Source organism: Diospyros lotus, chromosome 1, assembly GCF_014633365.1.
Source record: "Diospyros lotus cultivar Yz01 chromosome 1, ASM1463336v1, whole genome shotgun sequence".
NCBI classification, from domain to species: Eukaryota; Viridiplantae; Streptophyta; class Magnoliopsida; order Ericales; family Ebenaceae; genus Diospyros; species Diospyros lotus.
Genome location: NC_068338.1, coordinates 32,864,284 through 32,882,127, shown reverse-complemented (window position 1 = coordinate 32,882,127; position 17,844 = coordinate 32,864,284). Strand labels below are relative to the sequence as shown.

Here is a 17,844-nt window from a genome sequence, read left to right as displayed (position 1 = left end):
GGCTTAATAAAAAGGGGGTTATTTGATAAAAAAAAATATATAAATAATTTTTTTATGATTTAGGTTTAATTAGGGTTATAGAGAGCTTATTTGATTTAAATTTTGTAACTTGAAGTTTATAATCTAAATTTTAAATGAAGAAAATATTAAATTTTAAATTACAAAAAATAATTTATCCTATATTTCAGGTTTAGCAATTATTTTTATTATAAATTGCAACCATAACTCATATCTCATGCAAATTTTAATAGTAAAATTACTAACTGTTTAACAATATTTACATAATTATAAAAAACAATGTGTTTTATTTAAAACTAAAGAATAAATAAATAAATAAATTCTAAAGAAATTCGTGATTTAATATACCGAACGCTTGTCCGCATCCCTGAGCAGGAGGGCGGTGCGCTGCCTTGACTGTTCATACTCCCAGACGCCAGACTTGCTCCTTATTCATCATCCTTAAAATGGATCCAAAATAGGGTAATCTCTGACCTAAATATGCTGCACAACAGGGTTAGGTTTTTATCTTTTGCTAGATAGGTTTAGGGTTTTGATTGATAAATAGATAGCAGGAAGGAACACTATAATTTTCGACTTGAATAAGAGGCAATCATGGGGAGACCGAAAGGAGAAGGAAATAGAAGCAAGGCACGCCCGTCTAGCAGCAGGTATCGAGCTCTTTTCAAGACTTTTTGTTCTGCTTGCAGTTCAATTTTCGGAGAATTCACTTCAGCCAATTTGTTTGGTGGTTCTCGTTGCAGTCTGGCTGCTTCTCTCTTGCCGTCGTCGGGTGCTCAGGCCGTTGGATTCGGGGGCTATGTGGGCAGCTCGCGGGTCGATTCTTCGTCGTCAAGCGACGATCCTGCTCCCTTCTTGGTAACTTTTTTCTCAGAGTTTATTTTAAATCTTTAATTGCATTCTGTCATGAATGCAATTGGAGTCCCGTTTGCTTGATTTGTTAGTGTTTAAATACATGGGAAACAATCAAGGTAACATCTTTGAAGATATTCCCTTGGTTTGTGAGTTTGCTCGGGCTAGATTTCTGTTCGAGCTAAACCTACTTTTTGGATTGCATGGCCTCTTCAGGAGTCTTGTAAAAGGGGTTCATTGAATTCAGTGGAATCACGTCTGGGAATTTTGTTTTAATGATCTCCAGTGATTTCCTTATTTCAGGATATCGATGGTGAAGTTGCACAGCATTTGAAGAGGCTTGCCAGAAAGGATCCAACCACTAAGGTAATATTTTATTTTTCAATGATAAATTCTTGAACATCTCCTCTTGGAAATCCCTGAAAGGGAAATTACTTAAATGGAGTGGAAGAGTTGGTATTTCTTTCACCCGTTGGGGTACAATGTTTCAGAATTCTTATTGTGTCTCGTAGTTGACCGAAACTTGAAGGAGCTATCCCTTGCTTTGTTATTAATATATTTTGCAATTTAGTTAAAATATCTCAATGTCATTTTCTTTTGCAGCTTAAAGCTTTGGCATCTTTGTCTATGCTTCTCAAGCAAAAATCTGGCAAGGAGATACTACCAATAATCCCACAGTGGGTATGTCTATTTTCTCTCCATACACTTGGTGTGTAGTAGTGGGTTCATGTTACAGTAACTCTCTGCCTTAGTTTCGATAATGCCACAGTGATTTGCTTCCAAGTTCATGTTGTTTTCTTCCACATTCATACATCTTAAGTGTCTAAGCATCATTGTCGCTTAATGCACTTGACTTTGCACTTGGACTTGAAGTGCATGATGAGGAGGCCTCCAACTGTGATACAGTATAAAGCTTGTTGATGCCTAAACTTTGCTTCTTTTTGATCCACCAAGGCATGGAGTTTACTTATTTTCGAGGACATGTGGCTGGGTGGCTTTAAGACTAGATGGTTCAAACAGTATTGCTTGGGAGCTGAAATAAAAACTTGTGAATCATTTCATGTGCTATTTAAAAGTAATAGTTTAAAACTTTGATTGAGATGGCTTTTTCTGTTGTCGTGTTCTTTTTTATTCTTCCACAAGGATGAACTTGACTTAGTTTTCTTGTAGCATAGAGAAAATTACAAAAGTCATAGTTTTCTCTCATGCCAAATGCTTAGGGCTTTTTTTTTGGTGCTAAATGCTTCACATCACACAAAAGAGTGGGGCTGAAAGGTGATCTTGGTGTCCTCCTTGGGCAACTCCTGTGCCACATACTTTGTTTCTCCATTTATTGTCACTTCTGCATTGGTTGAAAACAGTTGCTGATTTATTGTTTTAGTGCTACAGGTTAACTGGCTGCTTGATATGTGCTGCTTCCACACCTGATTGCTGACTAATTTCTTCCTCTCTCTCTCTCTCTCTCTCTCTCTCTCTCAGGCATTTGAATATAAGAGGTTGTTGTTGGACTACAATAGAGAGGTTCGGCGAGCTACACATGACACTATGTCTCTTCTTGTAGCCGCTGTTGGGTATGATCTTATTTTTGCTAGAATTATGCTTTCCTGTTGCTTTATTTTTTCACTCAATAGGAGATTATTGTTTGCGGTGATCTGTGTTTGCTAGATGTTCTTGGAAGCTAGTATATTACATATTAGTTTAAACCTTCACAAAGGGGAAGGATCAGTGACACCAAGAATGCTTGCACCTGATGGAACCATGAATGATCCTGATCCAACAAATCCAATTTGCATTCACTTAGGGGATGGTGACATAAACTGAACTTGATTAAGAGGAAATATGATTAAGGAAATTTTGCAAAAATCGAAAAGTCTGGGATGGTAAAATCAAAAGCAATGTAAGCTAGGGATTTGATGCTAAGGCAAATAAACAGCTCAAAAATTTGTTCTCATTCTAATTACTATTGGAATTATCTTTAGAACACATGTATATGCATACATTATCCCATTCCAATTGAACCACAAATCTAAATAGCAATCCAACTGTGAACTACATCTTCTAGGTGCTAGTTGTGATTGTGTCTATGATGCCTATGGACTATAGGTATCTTCTTTCACCTGCAAATACAGACCTAAAGTGATGAAGTGCTCCTACAAACCCCACGATGACATAGACAAGCTCACTCTTGGAGAATCCACCCTTTTACTCCTTAATTTTTTCTTCACGGATTTGTATTTGCTGCATATGCTTGATGTTTTACTATTATGAACATTAATCGTGGCTTCCAGTTGCAAGGGTTGTGGGTAATTAGATTTGGAGAATCATGGTTTCATGTTTCAGTGGCTTGTGGGTAATTAGGTTGTGAATGTGAACCAGTTGTCCAGATTTAAGTTATTTCTTTGAACAGGTGCAATTATTTGGTCCATGGTAAGACTTCAAAATTTTTAATTGTCAGCAATGGTTTCTAGCGTGATGCAGTTGCTCTGTGTTAAGTATGCTAAGCTTTAGGTCTATGTTTTACACCCCTTGCATTTAGTAAGACTGATGTGGTTTAGTGGACTTGAGGCTGTATAAAATATGAGTTTGTTTGATTAAAGTGCGAAGAGGACAACATTTCTTATTAGAAAACGAGAATGAGTAAAGAACTCAGACTCATCCATTTGGAGGATCTATGGTTTCATCTTTGCTGTATCTAGGTTGTCAAGCCTTTAATATTATCAATCCTTTTTGAGCTATGTTTTTATGAATGTTTATGTATGTTGTTGAATATGGAAGACTTCAAATTTTTTGGTTGATTAATGGTGGGTACATTTATACCTGTTTTACCAACTTCTCACAAAATTTCATTGCAACTTATCCTCTGATCTCTCTTTCTCTCTCTCCAGGAGAGATTTAGCCCCACAACTGAAATCTTTGATGGGACCATGGTGGTTTTCTCAGTTTGATCCATCTTCTGATGTTTCTCAAGCTGCCAAGCGGTCATTGCAGGTTTAGTTTTTGTTTATGTCTTGTAGAATGAGTGTTGTGAATTCACTGGGGAATCACATTTTCATTCCTAAATGTCTTGGTGCCAACATGAATATCTGAAGAACTTTTGCAGGATTAGCACAAAAAACTTGGGCAAATTAAAGGTACGATGCCCCTCATGATGGGGACTCTGTCACTCAACATGTACTGAGGGAAGTATGATGTCAATTGGGGAGAATTTACTAGTGGATGATGTTGGGAATTTGCCTTCATCATTTATTGTAAACTGTTTTTGAACCCAGATTTAGATGCATATGACTTGTTTCCAGTTCTGGTGTGGCAAATGCAGTATACTACCCCAGGTCTTTGCTGCTGCTGGGATTTATCTTAAAAAGAATAGCTAAAATTCTTTCTTGCACTTAAAACTGTCGTTAAACTTGAAAACATGCATTAATTAATTCTGAAATTGTTATGGTTGTGGGGTAGTCTTGTTGGTGCATACCTGTTATTTTTTTCGGTTTGTAATACTAAGAGCATCTGAGATGTACTAGTCAATATATGCATGAACTTTAGTTTTTGAATATTCTTCAAGCCTATATTTACATAAGACATATTTTTGCTAGAGTGTCTAACATATATTGTTTAATGTATTGCTACATTCATCTTGTCAGCAATTGTACTTTTTTTCCTCAAGGATACTTGCCTTTCTGCTATTTTATATTTTATGTGTGTGTGTGTAAATTTATCTTCCATATAATTTTCTGAATTGTTGGATATTTGCTGAGTTGTCTTTACTGTGGCACTGGTTTTGTTAATTAACAGGCAGCCTTCCCAGCACAGGAGAAGAGATTAGATGCCTTAATTTTATGCACAACTGAAGTACTCATGTATTTGGAAGAAAATCTGAATCTGACTCCACAGAGCATGTCTGACAAGGCCACTGCTTTGGATGAACTGCAAGAGATGCACCAGCAGGTATTCTATGTGGAATAAGAATTCAATTACTTTGTTTAATCTTGAACAGAACATATAATACTCTGGCATTTGCTGTTCTGGAATAGTCAGCTTTCTGATAATGTACTTGGTTATTTCATTCATTCTCTCTTTTTTCTTTTATGTTGGTTTGGAGAATTAATAAGTATGGTGAGTTCTGTTACTTTTTGCTAGCAATGTGATCGTGTAGATACAAAAGACTAGGCACTTCATTTAGTCGATCATGTTGTACCTGCCATTGGTTCTAGAAACTTTTTCTTCTTAGCACCTGGTTTTCTTCTAATTGAGCATATTTTTTTTTCCTTACTCTAGAAAATAAGATTAATTATGAATTATTGAAGATGTTAAACTATGAAGGCATTATCATAGTTACTTGTTTACTTTCTGTGAATAGAGATCTTATTGGTTTTTAAGCATTACTTGGTAGTCTGTTCTTAAAAAGTCACTGGTGATTGTAAGACAGTTCTGAGCTGTTGTTGATGGGTCATATGAGGGAGAAACCTCCTGGCTTTTGTCGGTTGTGGATTAGGCAGTGGGTTTAACTTAATATGTCCTAACCCGTTAAAAGACTACGCTAAATGGTCATCCACTTTGTCAAATGTAGACTTGGTGGTGGGTTTTACTTGCACTAGGAGCCCCCATGAGCTCCATTTTTTTAATTAAAATTTTCCAATCTATTGAAAGATCACATATTCACCATCTAAATGGTCTGGCGGATAGTGATATTCGAAGGTAGTTTACTATTCTGGCAGGTATTTGAAGCAAGGTATTGAGAAGCAAGGTATTGATTATGGACCAAGTTGGCAGATCAACCACTATGCTTTTGTGACATTGGATGACTGCTAACCCACTAGGAAATATGGTGGATTTGTTTAACTGATGATTTGGAGAAACACAAGTTGTTCAAATCTGTTAAGACATTTTCACTTGAGTTTCTGGTCTATCATGAAGGGTTATGACTTGGAAGCTTGGTTGCATCTCCTTTCTGAGAATAAATGTTTATCGCATTTGAGGCAGGATTTTAATGTGATGTTATCCAAATGAAACCAAACCCTAGTTACTATCTTATAGTGGGTCAATTTTGGGTACTATGCCTCTTGAGGACATGTTTGTTTCGTGGGATAAGGAGGATAATTGTAAAGTCTCACATGGTGACTTTTTGAACTTCATATGTAGTTTAAAAAATTGGATTTCATCTTCATGCATAACAAAGACAACTTGCGATAAAGGCAACATTCATTGCATAATCTTGTAACTGCACCCCTAATACCAATGCCCCCTTATATATCATATTTATCATCGCAAGCCATAATACCATTAGTTGGGGTTGACCACATGGTCGTATACTTTTTGCCTACTTACATATCCAGCCGTTATCCCACTATGTGGGGTTGGCTACATGAATTCTAGACTTTTATGTGGGTTACATCCCAACAGATAGTTTGTCTAGAATTCATATTTGGATCCAACTAGGTTTTACGCTGGCTGTCAGCTACCTAACGCAACCCTCCTCCTTTCTGCCTACTATTTTATGAAAATTATCAAAAGGTTGCCATCATATTTTGAGAATATGATGTTGTATAGAAAATATATTTTATATATAATAATACATTCTAATTATATAATTAAGTTAGGGAATTAATTTATGTATTTAACAAAATATTAAGGAACAAAAATATTGATATTTCCAACAATATAATGTTTGGGGTGAATTTGTCATTTGGCTTTTATTCTAATCTCAAACTCATGTTAACAAACACATCCTACCGTCTTATCCATGCCTATCCAACTTGAGGAAAATAAATCAATACGCTCTATGTTCTCTCGGGATATCATCTTGCATGTGACTATCATTCATGGAATTGTATCTCACATTATTCCTTTTTTTTTCCTCCTAAATAAGGACGAGAATGGGTAGAAGTTGTTGTACTTGGTTTGTTTTTAAGAGAAGGAATTTTTTTTTTTTTGGGGGGGGGTTGGGGGTGGATTCACTATTTCAGCACTTTCTACATGAGGCAGGGTTAATGTTTTCAAGTTTAAATCTTCTTTGGTATCCAGTGTATCCTTTAGCCATTGAAAGATATGTATGGAATTATTTTTAAATGTTGCATTTCTGACTTCTCTTTATAATGTCTGTCTAACCAAAAAAGAGAGGAAAATTCAATATTGCCTTCCTAATTAATGTATAAACAAACAAGAGATGGGTGCCTGCCTTTAGTACCCTCATAAGTTATATTCCCTTCCTGTTATGTCCTTTTCATTCCCTCCTATCCATCCAAAAGGGAGCATTATTGTTTGAAATGCTATTGGCTAAGGGATGGATTCTTGGGTAGTGCTCTCTGAATCACGTGGCTTAGGTTCTCCATCCCTCAATGCTTTTTCAAAGTGGAATATATATTTATGTTTATTTTTGGTGTTGATACTTGGTATTCTTGCTTTATGCATGTGTCTTTCCGTTCTTTCTTCCATTCCTAGGTTGCCCTGATATCTGGCTTGCAGGTGATTTCTTCATCATTGCTGGCATTTGCTACTTTCCTTGATGTTTTGGTTGGCTTGCAAGTTGACAAACCCAGTTTTGATAGTATAGCTGCTGAAACGAAAAGAACTTCAAGAGCACGGGCCACAGCTATTGCTTTTGCTGAGAAGTTGTTCTCTGTGCATAAATACTTTCTAGATTTTCTGAAATCCCCAACCCCTGCTATTCGATCAGCTACATATTCTGTGCTTAGGAGTTTCATTAAAAATATTCCACATGCTTTCAGTGAAGGAAATATGAAAACTCTAGCCACAGAAGTTCTTGGCTCCTTCCAGGAAAAAGATCCAGCTTGCCATCAAGCAATGTGGGATATGATTTTGTTATTTTCCAAAAGATTTCCTGAGGGTTGGACCACAATAAATGTTCAGAAAGCCATGCTACATAAGTTCTGGCATTTTCTAAGAAATGGGTGTTTTGGATCCCAGCAAATTTCTTATCCAGCTTTAGTTCCATTTCTAAATGCAATACCTCCTAAAGCAGTAGTGGGGGAGAAGTTCATCTTTGAGTTCTTTCAAAATTTTTGGGCTGGAAGGAATCGATCACTCTCCTTAAATGCAGATCGACTAGCATTTTTCCAGGCATGTAGAGATTGTTTTATTTGGGCATTGCAAAATGCTTCAAGGTGGGAGTTTATTGAGCATATTTTTTGTTGTATTTTATTTCATTTGTTATACCCTAACGTGCATTTTCCTATTTTTTTTTTCAAACCAGATATTGTGATGGAGAACTTGCTGTTCATTCTTTCCGAGTTACTCTAGTTGATAAGATCCTTCTAAAGCTCCTGTGGCCCAATTACCTGCCACTTGGCTCGAAAGGAAATGAGGGAGTTTTCTCTGAGCAATCAAGGGGTTCATCTAAGGGAAGTTCTCAGCCTTTCTATGAGGAAACATTAGAGACACTCAAGATTAAGTATCCAATGGGATATGTGCAAGACCTGGGGAGATGCATTACAGAGATCCTTTCATGCATTTATTCTTTGGAAAGTGATTTGCTCTTGGCTTTTTGCACAGCATTTCAAGAAAACTGCTTTGAAGTGTTTCAGAAAACAGAGCATATAGAAAGTTCATCAGAGATTATAGAGAGGGTCATTAAGTTTTTGTTATTACTAGGGCAACATTCAGTTCAGAAAGGTGAAAAGTGGCCTTTGGTTAATCTTGTGGGACCAATGTTGGCAAAGTCTTTCTCATTGATCCAAATTATTGTAAGTTTACTATCATCTGTCTTTCGTTTGGAGGCTAATTGTGTTGTCACTTCTTGGACAATTTTTTAAAATTTTTTTTAACCAGAAATACATATTTTTGACTAATACATGACATATAGTTAATATGCCTTTTTTAGTTGACTAGTTCTATTTTGATCTGTATTTATCTTCTGTGTTTGCTTATTCTTTATTTTTTTGATGATTTAATTCAGGATTCACCAGATATTGTCAGACTTGTAACGATGGCAGTGTCAGTATTTGGTCCTCGTAAGATAATTGCAGAAATTTTCTGCAGTAACAGGACTTTGTTTAGTAGTCCTTGTGATGATATAAACAAGGAATTGGACATGGATCAGTTTCTGCTGCTCTACAATGAAATATTTATCCCTTGGTGCCTGCAAGGAAATGTTTCATCCACTAGTGCTCGACTGGATCTCTTGCTCGTGTTACTTGAAAATGAAAGTTTTTCAGAACAGTGGCATAGTATCATCACATATGCAACTGATCCAGAACGTTTTGGAGCTGGGCCTGAGGGTCCTGACCAAAACCACATACTTGTCTTTGCAATTCTCATGGAGAAAGCGAGAGCAGAACTTAGAAAGAGAAAGGTGGGGGTAGATGTTTATCAGCAAGGCTCCCATCCAGAACACTGGCATCATAAGCTTCTAGATTCATGTGTTGTTTCTATCACTTATTCCTTTCCTTCCTTCACAAGTCCTAATGCGCGGTTTATTCGGTATGCAGATTTAAGACATTAGTAAAATACATTTGCATTATTTATCTTATGTGCAGGAAGTGAATCGTGAGCAGAAACTTGCTTGAGTATTCAATTTGCTTCTTGCCTGCTGTTGCATTTTTAAAGTTCCTGACAACTAAAGATTGTCTTGTCCATTGATCAGGGCGGTCCTTGGCGGCTCAACAGAAGATGATAAAATTTGTTTGGTGTCAAGGAATGCTAAGATCCTTGTATTTAAAGAGATCTGCAGGAATTTGGTAACTTTCATGATGGATTCTCCTTTCACTTGGGTTAGGGATTCATGTTCTTTATTAACTGCTGATGCAAATGGTTCTATGCCAAGAAGACATAATGTGAATGTGCTCAACATGGCACATTTTGCACTCGAAGTACTTGATGGCAGCTTCTTCTGTGTGAAGACTATTGAAGATGAAGATGGATTGGTCCCAGGTACTTTAGCTGCAGTTTTTCTGATTGATTGGGAATATAGCATGGCAGTAGTGTCCGAAAATGCCAATGAAGATGAAGCTACTAGAAAAATTCTGGGCCGGATGGATTTTTATGCATCTTTGCATGATTTTCGTGGCAAGCTTAGTACTCAATTCTTTAAGAACCTAAGCATGAACATTCGCAACAATTTGAGGAGAATATTGATAGAGTCTATTAGGTTTGCTATATTCAAGGAAGATAAATTTTATATTGGGAAAGAAAGATCTGTATGCTGCCAATGGATGCTTGATGTTATTAGATGTCTCTGTGAGAGTCAAAATGAGGAGCAAGAATTGTTAGACCAGTTTCTGAGCAAGAGTGAATTCTGGCCTTTGTGGGTCTTGCCGGATGCCTGTACAGGAGAAAGATCAGCTGCCTTGAAGACTGGAAACATCTCTATTAATGTGAGTGATTTTTTTTGTAGCTCTCTTGCTGATTTTTTTTTATTAGGACATGGGTGGCTTATTGATTGATATGGCCACATTGTTTTGTTCTACCACTGTTGATCCATGGCAATGGTACTTGATATCAATCTTTGATTACATTCTATTATGTATCTTTTGATTTCTGCATTTTGGATATGCGGTTATCTCTAAATTTGTTCCTGTTAATTCATTGCTCTTGTTAGTTCCCTCTTATTAATCATGGAGTGAGGTAGTTCATTTTTGGTGACTCAGGTGACATAGCATTGAAATATATTTTGGGCATATATTAGAGTTTTATTAAGACACATTATGATGCTTCAACAATGTTGGGGAAGAGATGGACCTCTTTCTTCGTGGTTGAGTTAATGTGTCATTTATAATTGCTATTGTTCTAATTCCATGATCTAGCATATTAAGCATGGTTAACTTACTGCAGGTACAAAGTACAAATATTTGATGTGCTTCAAAATAGGAATTTTTGCAGGCTGCCTTCTCCTATAATCAAGTCTGGCTTGGACTTGAACTCTAAACTTGTCCAACAGGCTCTCTGCTTTGAAAGATTTCCTGCCTAATTAAGTGTACTTTTTGGCCTAAGTTGATTTGTGCCACTAGTACTAGTTGAATTATTAAGAGAGGATTAAGGAAAATCTGCCCAAACTAGAGTAAATTTGTTGATACGGTGAATATTGCTGGCTAAAACATAGAGAGGTTAATTAGGTAATAGTTTAATTGATTTATAGGTGGATTTAAAGATTGTCCTCTTGACATGTCATGTCTGACTTTTGGATAAAGCTACACAAAACAAGTAGTAGTTACCAGTGGTCGAAGCTCTTGTAACTTCTCATAAGTCCACCATCACACTTTTAACACCAACAAATATATGAATTATGTTTTTTTGTACTTGAAATAGTCAGAAAGTATCTTGCAATATTTTTTCTTTTTGCATGCCTTTCTTGGGATGTTTTACTTGTTCATTAATTTTTTTGGTTGTTTTTTTTGGGTGGTGGTGGTTATTTGGGGGGGGGCATCAGCCGTCAGTTGGGTAATGAAGGAATCAACAAAAAACAAATGGCTGGACTGGATTCAGTAAGACAATTTATTTGCCTTGTTACACAGATTTTAGAAATGGAGTTGCTTGATGGCAGATTAACTGCTTTGTAGGTGAAAGTTGACATTATTCTCTCTCAGTAACATTAAAGATGTTTATAATATGAGCTTTGGTTCCATGATAGATAGGTATTAGCAGCATAGTTACACAGTTGTTAGCTCTGAAGTTGTTGGAGATTGACTGCACTGGGGGAGGGGTTCAAGTCTTTCTTAATCAACACTGTACATGTCCGTCATTTGAGTTTTGGTCTTTGGATGTTTGATGACTCCAGTTGATTAGCATACCTTCATTGTTGTTTTTTTTTTTTTTTTGGATGTGTGTGTGTTGTTTTGTTTTTATTTTTGGGGGGGGGGTTGCCAAGAAGTTGGTGATTTTTTTTTTTTCTTTTGGTTAGTAGTAGCTTGTGAGGAAAAAATTAAAGAGTTATCCCTTTCCTGACCTGGCAATCCATGAAGTTAATCAGTGCAGTTATGGAAAATTGTGATTGATTTTTTTTCTCAAAGTTGCTACATGGTTTATTTGTCACCAGACTATAGATGGACAACTTATGAATTGCAACTGGTTACTGTATAGGCATCCAGGAGTCACATAATTGTTGCTGTTATTGAGGAGCTTATATCTGAGATTGGGATTGAAAAGGTTGTTGCCGGTTCTGTTTCCAGTATTTCTCCCTCATCTGAAGAAGCAGCAAGAGAACCAACTGGCTCTCCATCTTGTTCTCGAGCCTGGCTTGCTGCTGAAATATTATGCACGTGGAAATGGCAAGGTGGTGGTGCTTTGAGCTCTTTCCTGCCTTCATTGAGTGTATATGGGAAGAATGGACATTTTTCTCACCAGGAAAGTTTGTTAGACTGTATAGTTAGTATTTTGCTTGATGGTGCTCTTGTTCATGGAGATTGTGGTAAACTAAGCCTTAACCATGTATGGCCTGTTTCATTTGATGAAATGGAGTATGTCGAAGAACCCTTCTTAAGAGCTTTTGCATCTCTACTTTTATCCCTTTTTGAAGACAATATATGGGAAAAGGACAAAGCTATTTTCCTTTTTGAAATGCTTGTAAAGAAACTTTTCATTGGTGAAGCAGTTAACTTGAATTGTTTGAAGGTTCTCCCTTTAATTATGAGTGTCCTTATAAGGCCATTGAGCTTCAGGAGTGATGAGTCCACTCAAGTTGTCCAACATGATTCTTTTAATGCAAGTCAAATGCAGGATATTATTAAGGACTGGCTCCAAAGAGCTATTTTGTTCTCACCTTCAGACACGTGGCAAATGGAAGAAGGTAATTTTGGCTGTCTTTCTCTTTTTTATTTTTATTTTTATTGTTTTTCTCCATGAATGCATTTTTCTCTGCTATGGTAATTCAATAATATCTGTCTAGAGGATAACATTTAAGTTTCACCATTGTTTTAGGCCTAATGCAAAATAGCTTAATTTTCAGGCAGGAATAGTTGGCATTTCAGATATCCACATTTTATTTTAGATTATAAGGTGCAGATGAGTAGAATGATGATTCTTTGCACCGTACAAGGCATTTTCTTTCAGTCTCCCCCTTTTCCCTCTCCTCTGCCAATGTCCCATACTAACTGCTTTATTCATTTTTTACTTATTCTCTTTCTTGCAGAGATGGAATATTGGTTTCAGCTGGTTATATCTTGCTACCCCCTAAGTGCAATATCAAGTATACAAGGGTTAAAACCAGAGAGAGAAATCAGCCCTGCAGAGAGATCACTTTTACTTGAATTATTTCGGAAGCAGAGACATCGTTCTGGCTCATCAACTGCAGCTACTAAACTTCCAACTGTGCAGATGGTCCTATCAAAGCTAATGGTAGTCTCAGTGGGATATTGCTGGATGGAATTTGATGTAGAAGACTGGGAGTTCGTAGTCTATCAATTGAGATGGTGGATTGAATCAGCCGTGGTGATGATGGAGGAAGTAGCTGAAAATGTCAACGAACTCATATCAAACACTTCATCTAGTAACTCTGAATCTGCAGTTAACAAGCTTGAGCATGTTGTGTCAGAGTTAAACCCTTCACCAATGAGAATTGCTACCAATGCCCTGGCTGCTTTTTCTATATTTTGTGATGTCATTGTATTACAAAAGGAAGAAAATACTGATAATATGAATCCCTCGAGAGCTGAGAAATGGGATCTTATCAAGGATCGAATTCTAGAAGGTATTCTCCGCTTATTCTTTTCCACTGGTGTTGCTGAGGCCATTGCAGGTTCCTGCTGCTATGAAGCATCATTTATTTTAGCAGCAAGTAGGTTTGATCATTGTCACTTCTGGGAGTTGGTTGCTTCATGTGTTGTAAGGTCCTCTGCTTATGCCAGAGACAAAGCTGTGAAATCGGTTGAACTTTGGGGGCTTATGAAAGGGCCTATCAGAGCTCTGTATGCTATCCTTTTTTCCTCCAAACCCCTTCCTGCTCTGCAATTTGCATCTTATGTTATCCTTTCATCTGAACCTGTTTTGACCTCATCTATTATTAGAGAAGACACTACAAAGTCCTTGGATGGAGATACTACTGGTGAACAAGAGTCTTACACTCCTGATTTGGCTTCAGAAGAAGATGTTCACTTGAGGGAGGAGATTTCTTGCATCCTTGAAAAATTACCATACGAGATTCTTGAAATGGACTTGGTGGCACAAGAACGAGTAAGTATGCTTCGTGAGATTCAAACATTTTTTTGTTGGCTTCCTTTTGCCACATCAAGTTCCTTGTACATCTACTAGAACCAATTTTCTCCTCGTTAAGGCCTCGTGATTGCTATGATGTACTGATTTTTATTTTGAATCTATAGGTGAATATCTTTCTTGCATGGTCATTATTCCTATCACATCTACTATCCTTCCCATCATCCTCACCCATGAAGGAAAGATTGGTGCAACATGTTCAAAAGCATGCCAATCCAGCAATATTGGATTGCATATTCCAGCATATTCCCTTGGAATTGTGCTTGGCACATAGCTTGAAGAAGAAAGACATGGAACTTCCTTCTGTTCTATCAGATGCTGCAGCTGCAGCTACTCGTGCCATTACAAGCAATTCTCTTTTGTTTTGTGTGGAATCACTTTGGCCTGTTGGACCAGAAAAGATGGCTTCATTTGCTGGTGCAGTATTTGGTATGATGCTTTGTACTCTTCCTGCTTATGTTCGAGAGTGGTTTAGTGATATACGTGACCGTTCTACATCATCAGCAATTGAGTCTTTTACGAAAGTGTGGTGTAGCCCGCCTCTTATCTCAAATGAACTATCCGAGGTATGGTAGTATGACTTTGATCTTTTGGTTTACAATCTTAAGAATTGCATTCTCAGATCTTACCTTTTAGTAGTTCTACTCATTTGTCTAGAAATCGTGATGTGTGATTCAGCAAATTTTAAACTTCTTGTCCGCTATCTAACTCAAGTTACATAACTCTTCTCCCATCTTTGGGCTTGGAACTAGCTGTGAATAGGAGGAACACCATCAACACTAGAAGTTTGAGGAAATTACTAAATTGCTGACATAGTTAAGGCTTGTGATTGTTGTTGTACTCTTTAGTAGTTTACTACTGAGTAAATATTTATTTTGGAGGATGTCAGTGTCAAAATCCTCTCAATGCCCCTTGAGAAATGCTTTGGATGAGTATTTCAGACATTTTAGTTTAGGAATCACAAAGCAAAGGGTTAATCTTCCCAGCCGGTCATTACAACCCATTCATCTTTTTCATTATAGTTATTTTTTATTTGTTGGACTTGCTTGCACAACCATTTCCTTGCTTTTAGACACCAAACTTTTTGACACAAAGTCAGAGTTCTTATTTCATAATGGATTCATGACATAGCTGTATACTAAAAATGTGCTTAATGCAGATCAAGAAAGCTGGCATTGCTGATGAAAATTTCTCAGTTAGTGTGAGCAAGGCAGCCAATGAGGTTGTTGCCACCTATACAAAGGATGAAACTGGAATGGATTTAGTTATTCGTCTTCCTGCATCTTACCCATTGCGTCCTGTGGATGTTGATTGTCCTAGAAGTGTTGGGATTAGCGAAGTGAAGCAAAGGAAATGGTTGTTGTCTATGTTGTCTTTTGTTCGCAATCAGGTATTTCCTACTGATAATAACTGGTCATACATCTTGTAATTAATAAATGAGGCATGATGAGATTTTGGTGGTGTGTTGATAGCAGCAGCATGCATTCAAATTGGGTGTTTGGTGTGAAGAGAGCATGCCAATCTTGTATAAACTGTTTGATTTGTGCATGGTAAGAAAACAAATGAGAGCAATTATGTAAAAATTAGGTTCTCTTAGTTGAATCTGGATGGGGGAACAGGCTGAAACTGAGTTGGAAGGATGGCAGCATGAGTACTGTAATTTGTTGAAGACCAACTGCGTTTGCATGAACATGTTGCAGTTGAAAATGCATCTTTATTGTCATTTGACATTTATATGCAATTGCAGTTGAAAATGTATCTTTATTGTTTTTTGACATTTATATCGCACAAAATATTTTTCTACGTAGGCTCCCTTTATATTATTTTCTTTCTCTTGATCTGATTTATTGGCTTATTATTTGGTGCAAAGTCTGGAAGCAGATTAATGGTTTCCCATAATTTGTGGTGCAGAATGGTGCCTTAGCCGAAGCCATACGGATATGGAAGAGCAATTTTGACAAGGAATTTGAAGGTGTTGAGGAGTGTCCTATCTGTTACAGTGTGATCCACACTGTTAACCATAGCCTTCCACGCTTGGCTTGCAAAACTTGCAAGCACAAGTTCCATTCTGCTTGCCTGTATAAGTGGTTCTCAACTTCTCACAAATCAACGTGCCCATTATGCCAGTCTCCATTTTGAGCTCTTAACTTGTGAAGCCACCATTTATTCTTTTACATTATGGGCACTGAAGATTCAGTCTTGAGCAATGGCCTTTACCGATTTTTCTTCAACTGTAACATTCCTGTAAATGGAGGGAAGCTAATTTTACTGCTACTGTTGGACCATACAATTGGGGTAGAAAAGCTATTGGGTGTCCCTCACGGAACAACTCCCTGAAACTGCTTATTCCCATATTTATTCAGATGATCTGACCATTTGGAGATAATAGTTCCATTCTAGTATCTGGTTGAGGCTTGGGCTTCCCTTTGAGTGAAATCAGAAGGGGTCCAGCAGGCTGAAAGTGGAGCTTCCCTCGAGTGCTTGGAGTCGTCATGCCAAACGATCAGCTCATAGCCGTACAGTATTTGTTTGTAACTTATACTGGAATAGTAAGTCCTCTTTGTTATGTTTTGTATGTTAAGTGATGTGTGTAAATTTACTTTTTTATTGACTACATTTCCGTAGTTGACTACATTTCTTTATTATAGAAAACTTTAGTTTTATCTTCAAATTGGGTAGGCATTTTCATACCTGGGTTGAAAATTAAAAAAAAAAACTGAGGTTTCAAATCTTGCATCTCTATGTAATACATGGATTCTATGTCAAACAATTGGTGGTTTCAAATAGAAACTTCTTGGAATCTTGTCCTTCCGGAATCTGATCGTGGTTCCAAAAGTTAAGGATAGAGAGAGACCTATTCTTCGGTTGCCTGCTTATGAAAGAAGTCCTCTCTCTGCATCAACTTCTTTAGTACATTATCTGCCCTGATGAATTGATCAGTGTTCATCCAATAGTACTAGTCATATTGTGTTTATTGAATAATCTGTGAAAATAGAGAGAGAGCAACTTTAAACAAAGTTATGATGATTTATTTGTTTATAATCATCTTCTCTTCATCTTGTAAGTCTTGTTGGGGATGGGGTTGTGATTTCGATTTTCCGTGTGCAAATGTATTGAAAGCTTGATGGTTTAATTGTTCTCTTACGTATGTGCACCTTGTATTTTGCAGGTAAGATATAGTACAAGAGATTGGGGTGGCTGGGCAAGGATGATCCAAGTTCACAGTGGAAATGGTATTGAAGCTGACACTACATAGAAATGTGTAGTTAAATTTTGATATTATCTGTTAAATTTTGATTTGGATGAGGATGATCCAGCTGCAGAATTTCCATGTCACGTAATGAGAATGATAAAGTTTTATTCGCAGCATATTAGAGCATGTGGTGGATATTTTTTTCTATGTTAAATTTGCAGTCTTTCTCATAACCATTTGGGACGACCAACAAAAAAAAAAAAAAAAGGTTAAAACTATATGAGCAAAAGCCCCAAAGGGTGTTGGGATTGCTTTTTTGTTTTGGCAGAAGTAGTTTATTTTTAATCCAAAGGTAACTTAATTCATCTCTTCATGATTTGAACTAAATATGGATCATCCCTGCGGTTCAGTAGTTAATAATTGTATGTTTTTTTTTTATTATTTAAATGTCTAATAAAGTTCTTCAGTGTGAGATCAAAACTTAGTATATGGTTATGGTATTTAAAATATTGGGTAAATTATATTGACTAATTTAGAGGTTTGACAAAATAATATAATTTTGTTGACTTACAGAAAATGTACGTGGCTGGCAATGTCAGTCAGTGCCAACCACCCACCAATGTCAC

General features: G+C 36.9%; 1 protein-coding gene across 4 annotated transcripts; it reads left to right on the top strand.

Moving 5' to 3' along the window:
• Positions 1–367: 367 nt before the first annotated feature.
• On the top strand, positions 368–17,528 carry LOC127796737 (E3 ubiquitin-protein ligase listerin). Of its 4 annotated transcripts, none has more exons than XM_052329100.1 (18): positions 368–480; positions 573–668; positions 762–876; positions 1,174–1,236; positions 1,474–1,551; positions 2,350–2,441; positions 3,756–3,858; positions 4,660–4,812; positions 7,330–7,988; positions 8,078–8,567; positions 8,780–9,303; positions 9,467–10,196; positions 11,899–12,604; positions 12,947–13,986; positions 14,133–14,591; positions 15,185–15,415; positions 15,937–16,574; positions 17,195–17,528. In XM_052329100.1, the coding sequence occupies exons 2-17, from the start codon at positions 613–615 to the stop codon at positions 16,162–16,164; spliced, it is 5,727 nt and encodes a 1,908-aa protein (XP_052185060.1). In that variant the 5' UTR covers positions 368–480; positions 573–612; the 3' UTR covers positions 16,165–16,574; positions 17,195–17,528. The 4 variants fall into 4 exon arrangements, with proteins under 4 accessions (XP_052185060.1, XP_052185052.1, XP_052185077.1 ...); XM_052329092.1 differs by having other exon boundaries at positions 371–480; positions 566–668; XM_052329117.1 differs by lacking the exons at positions 368–480; positions 573–668; positions 762–876; positions 1,174–1,236; positions 1,474–1,551 and adding an exon at positions 3,971–4,001.
• The last annotated feature ends 316 nt before the right edge of the window (positions 17,529–17,844 follow it).

Coding starts and splice junctions, on each gene's coding strand:
- LOC127796737 (XM_052329100.1), top strand. CDS start 613: ATGGGGAGACCGAAAGGAGAAGGAAATAGAAGCAAGGCACGCCCGTCT. Junction 1,552..2,349: donor TACCAATAATCCCACAGTGG/GTATGTCTATTT, acceptor TCTCTCTCTCAG/GCATTTGAATATAAGAGGTT. Junction 15,416..15,936: donor TGTCTTTTGTTCGCAATCAG/GTATTTCCTACT, acceptor TTTGTGGTGCAG/AATGGTGCCTTAGCCGAAGC.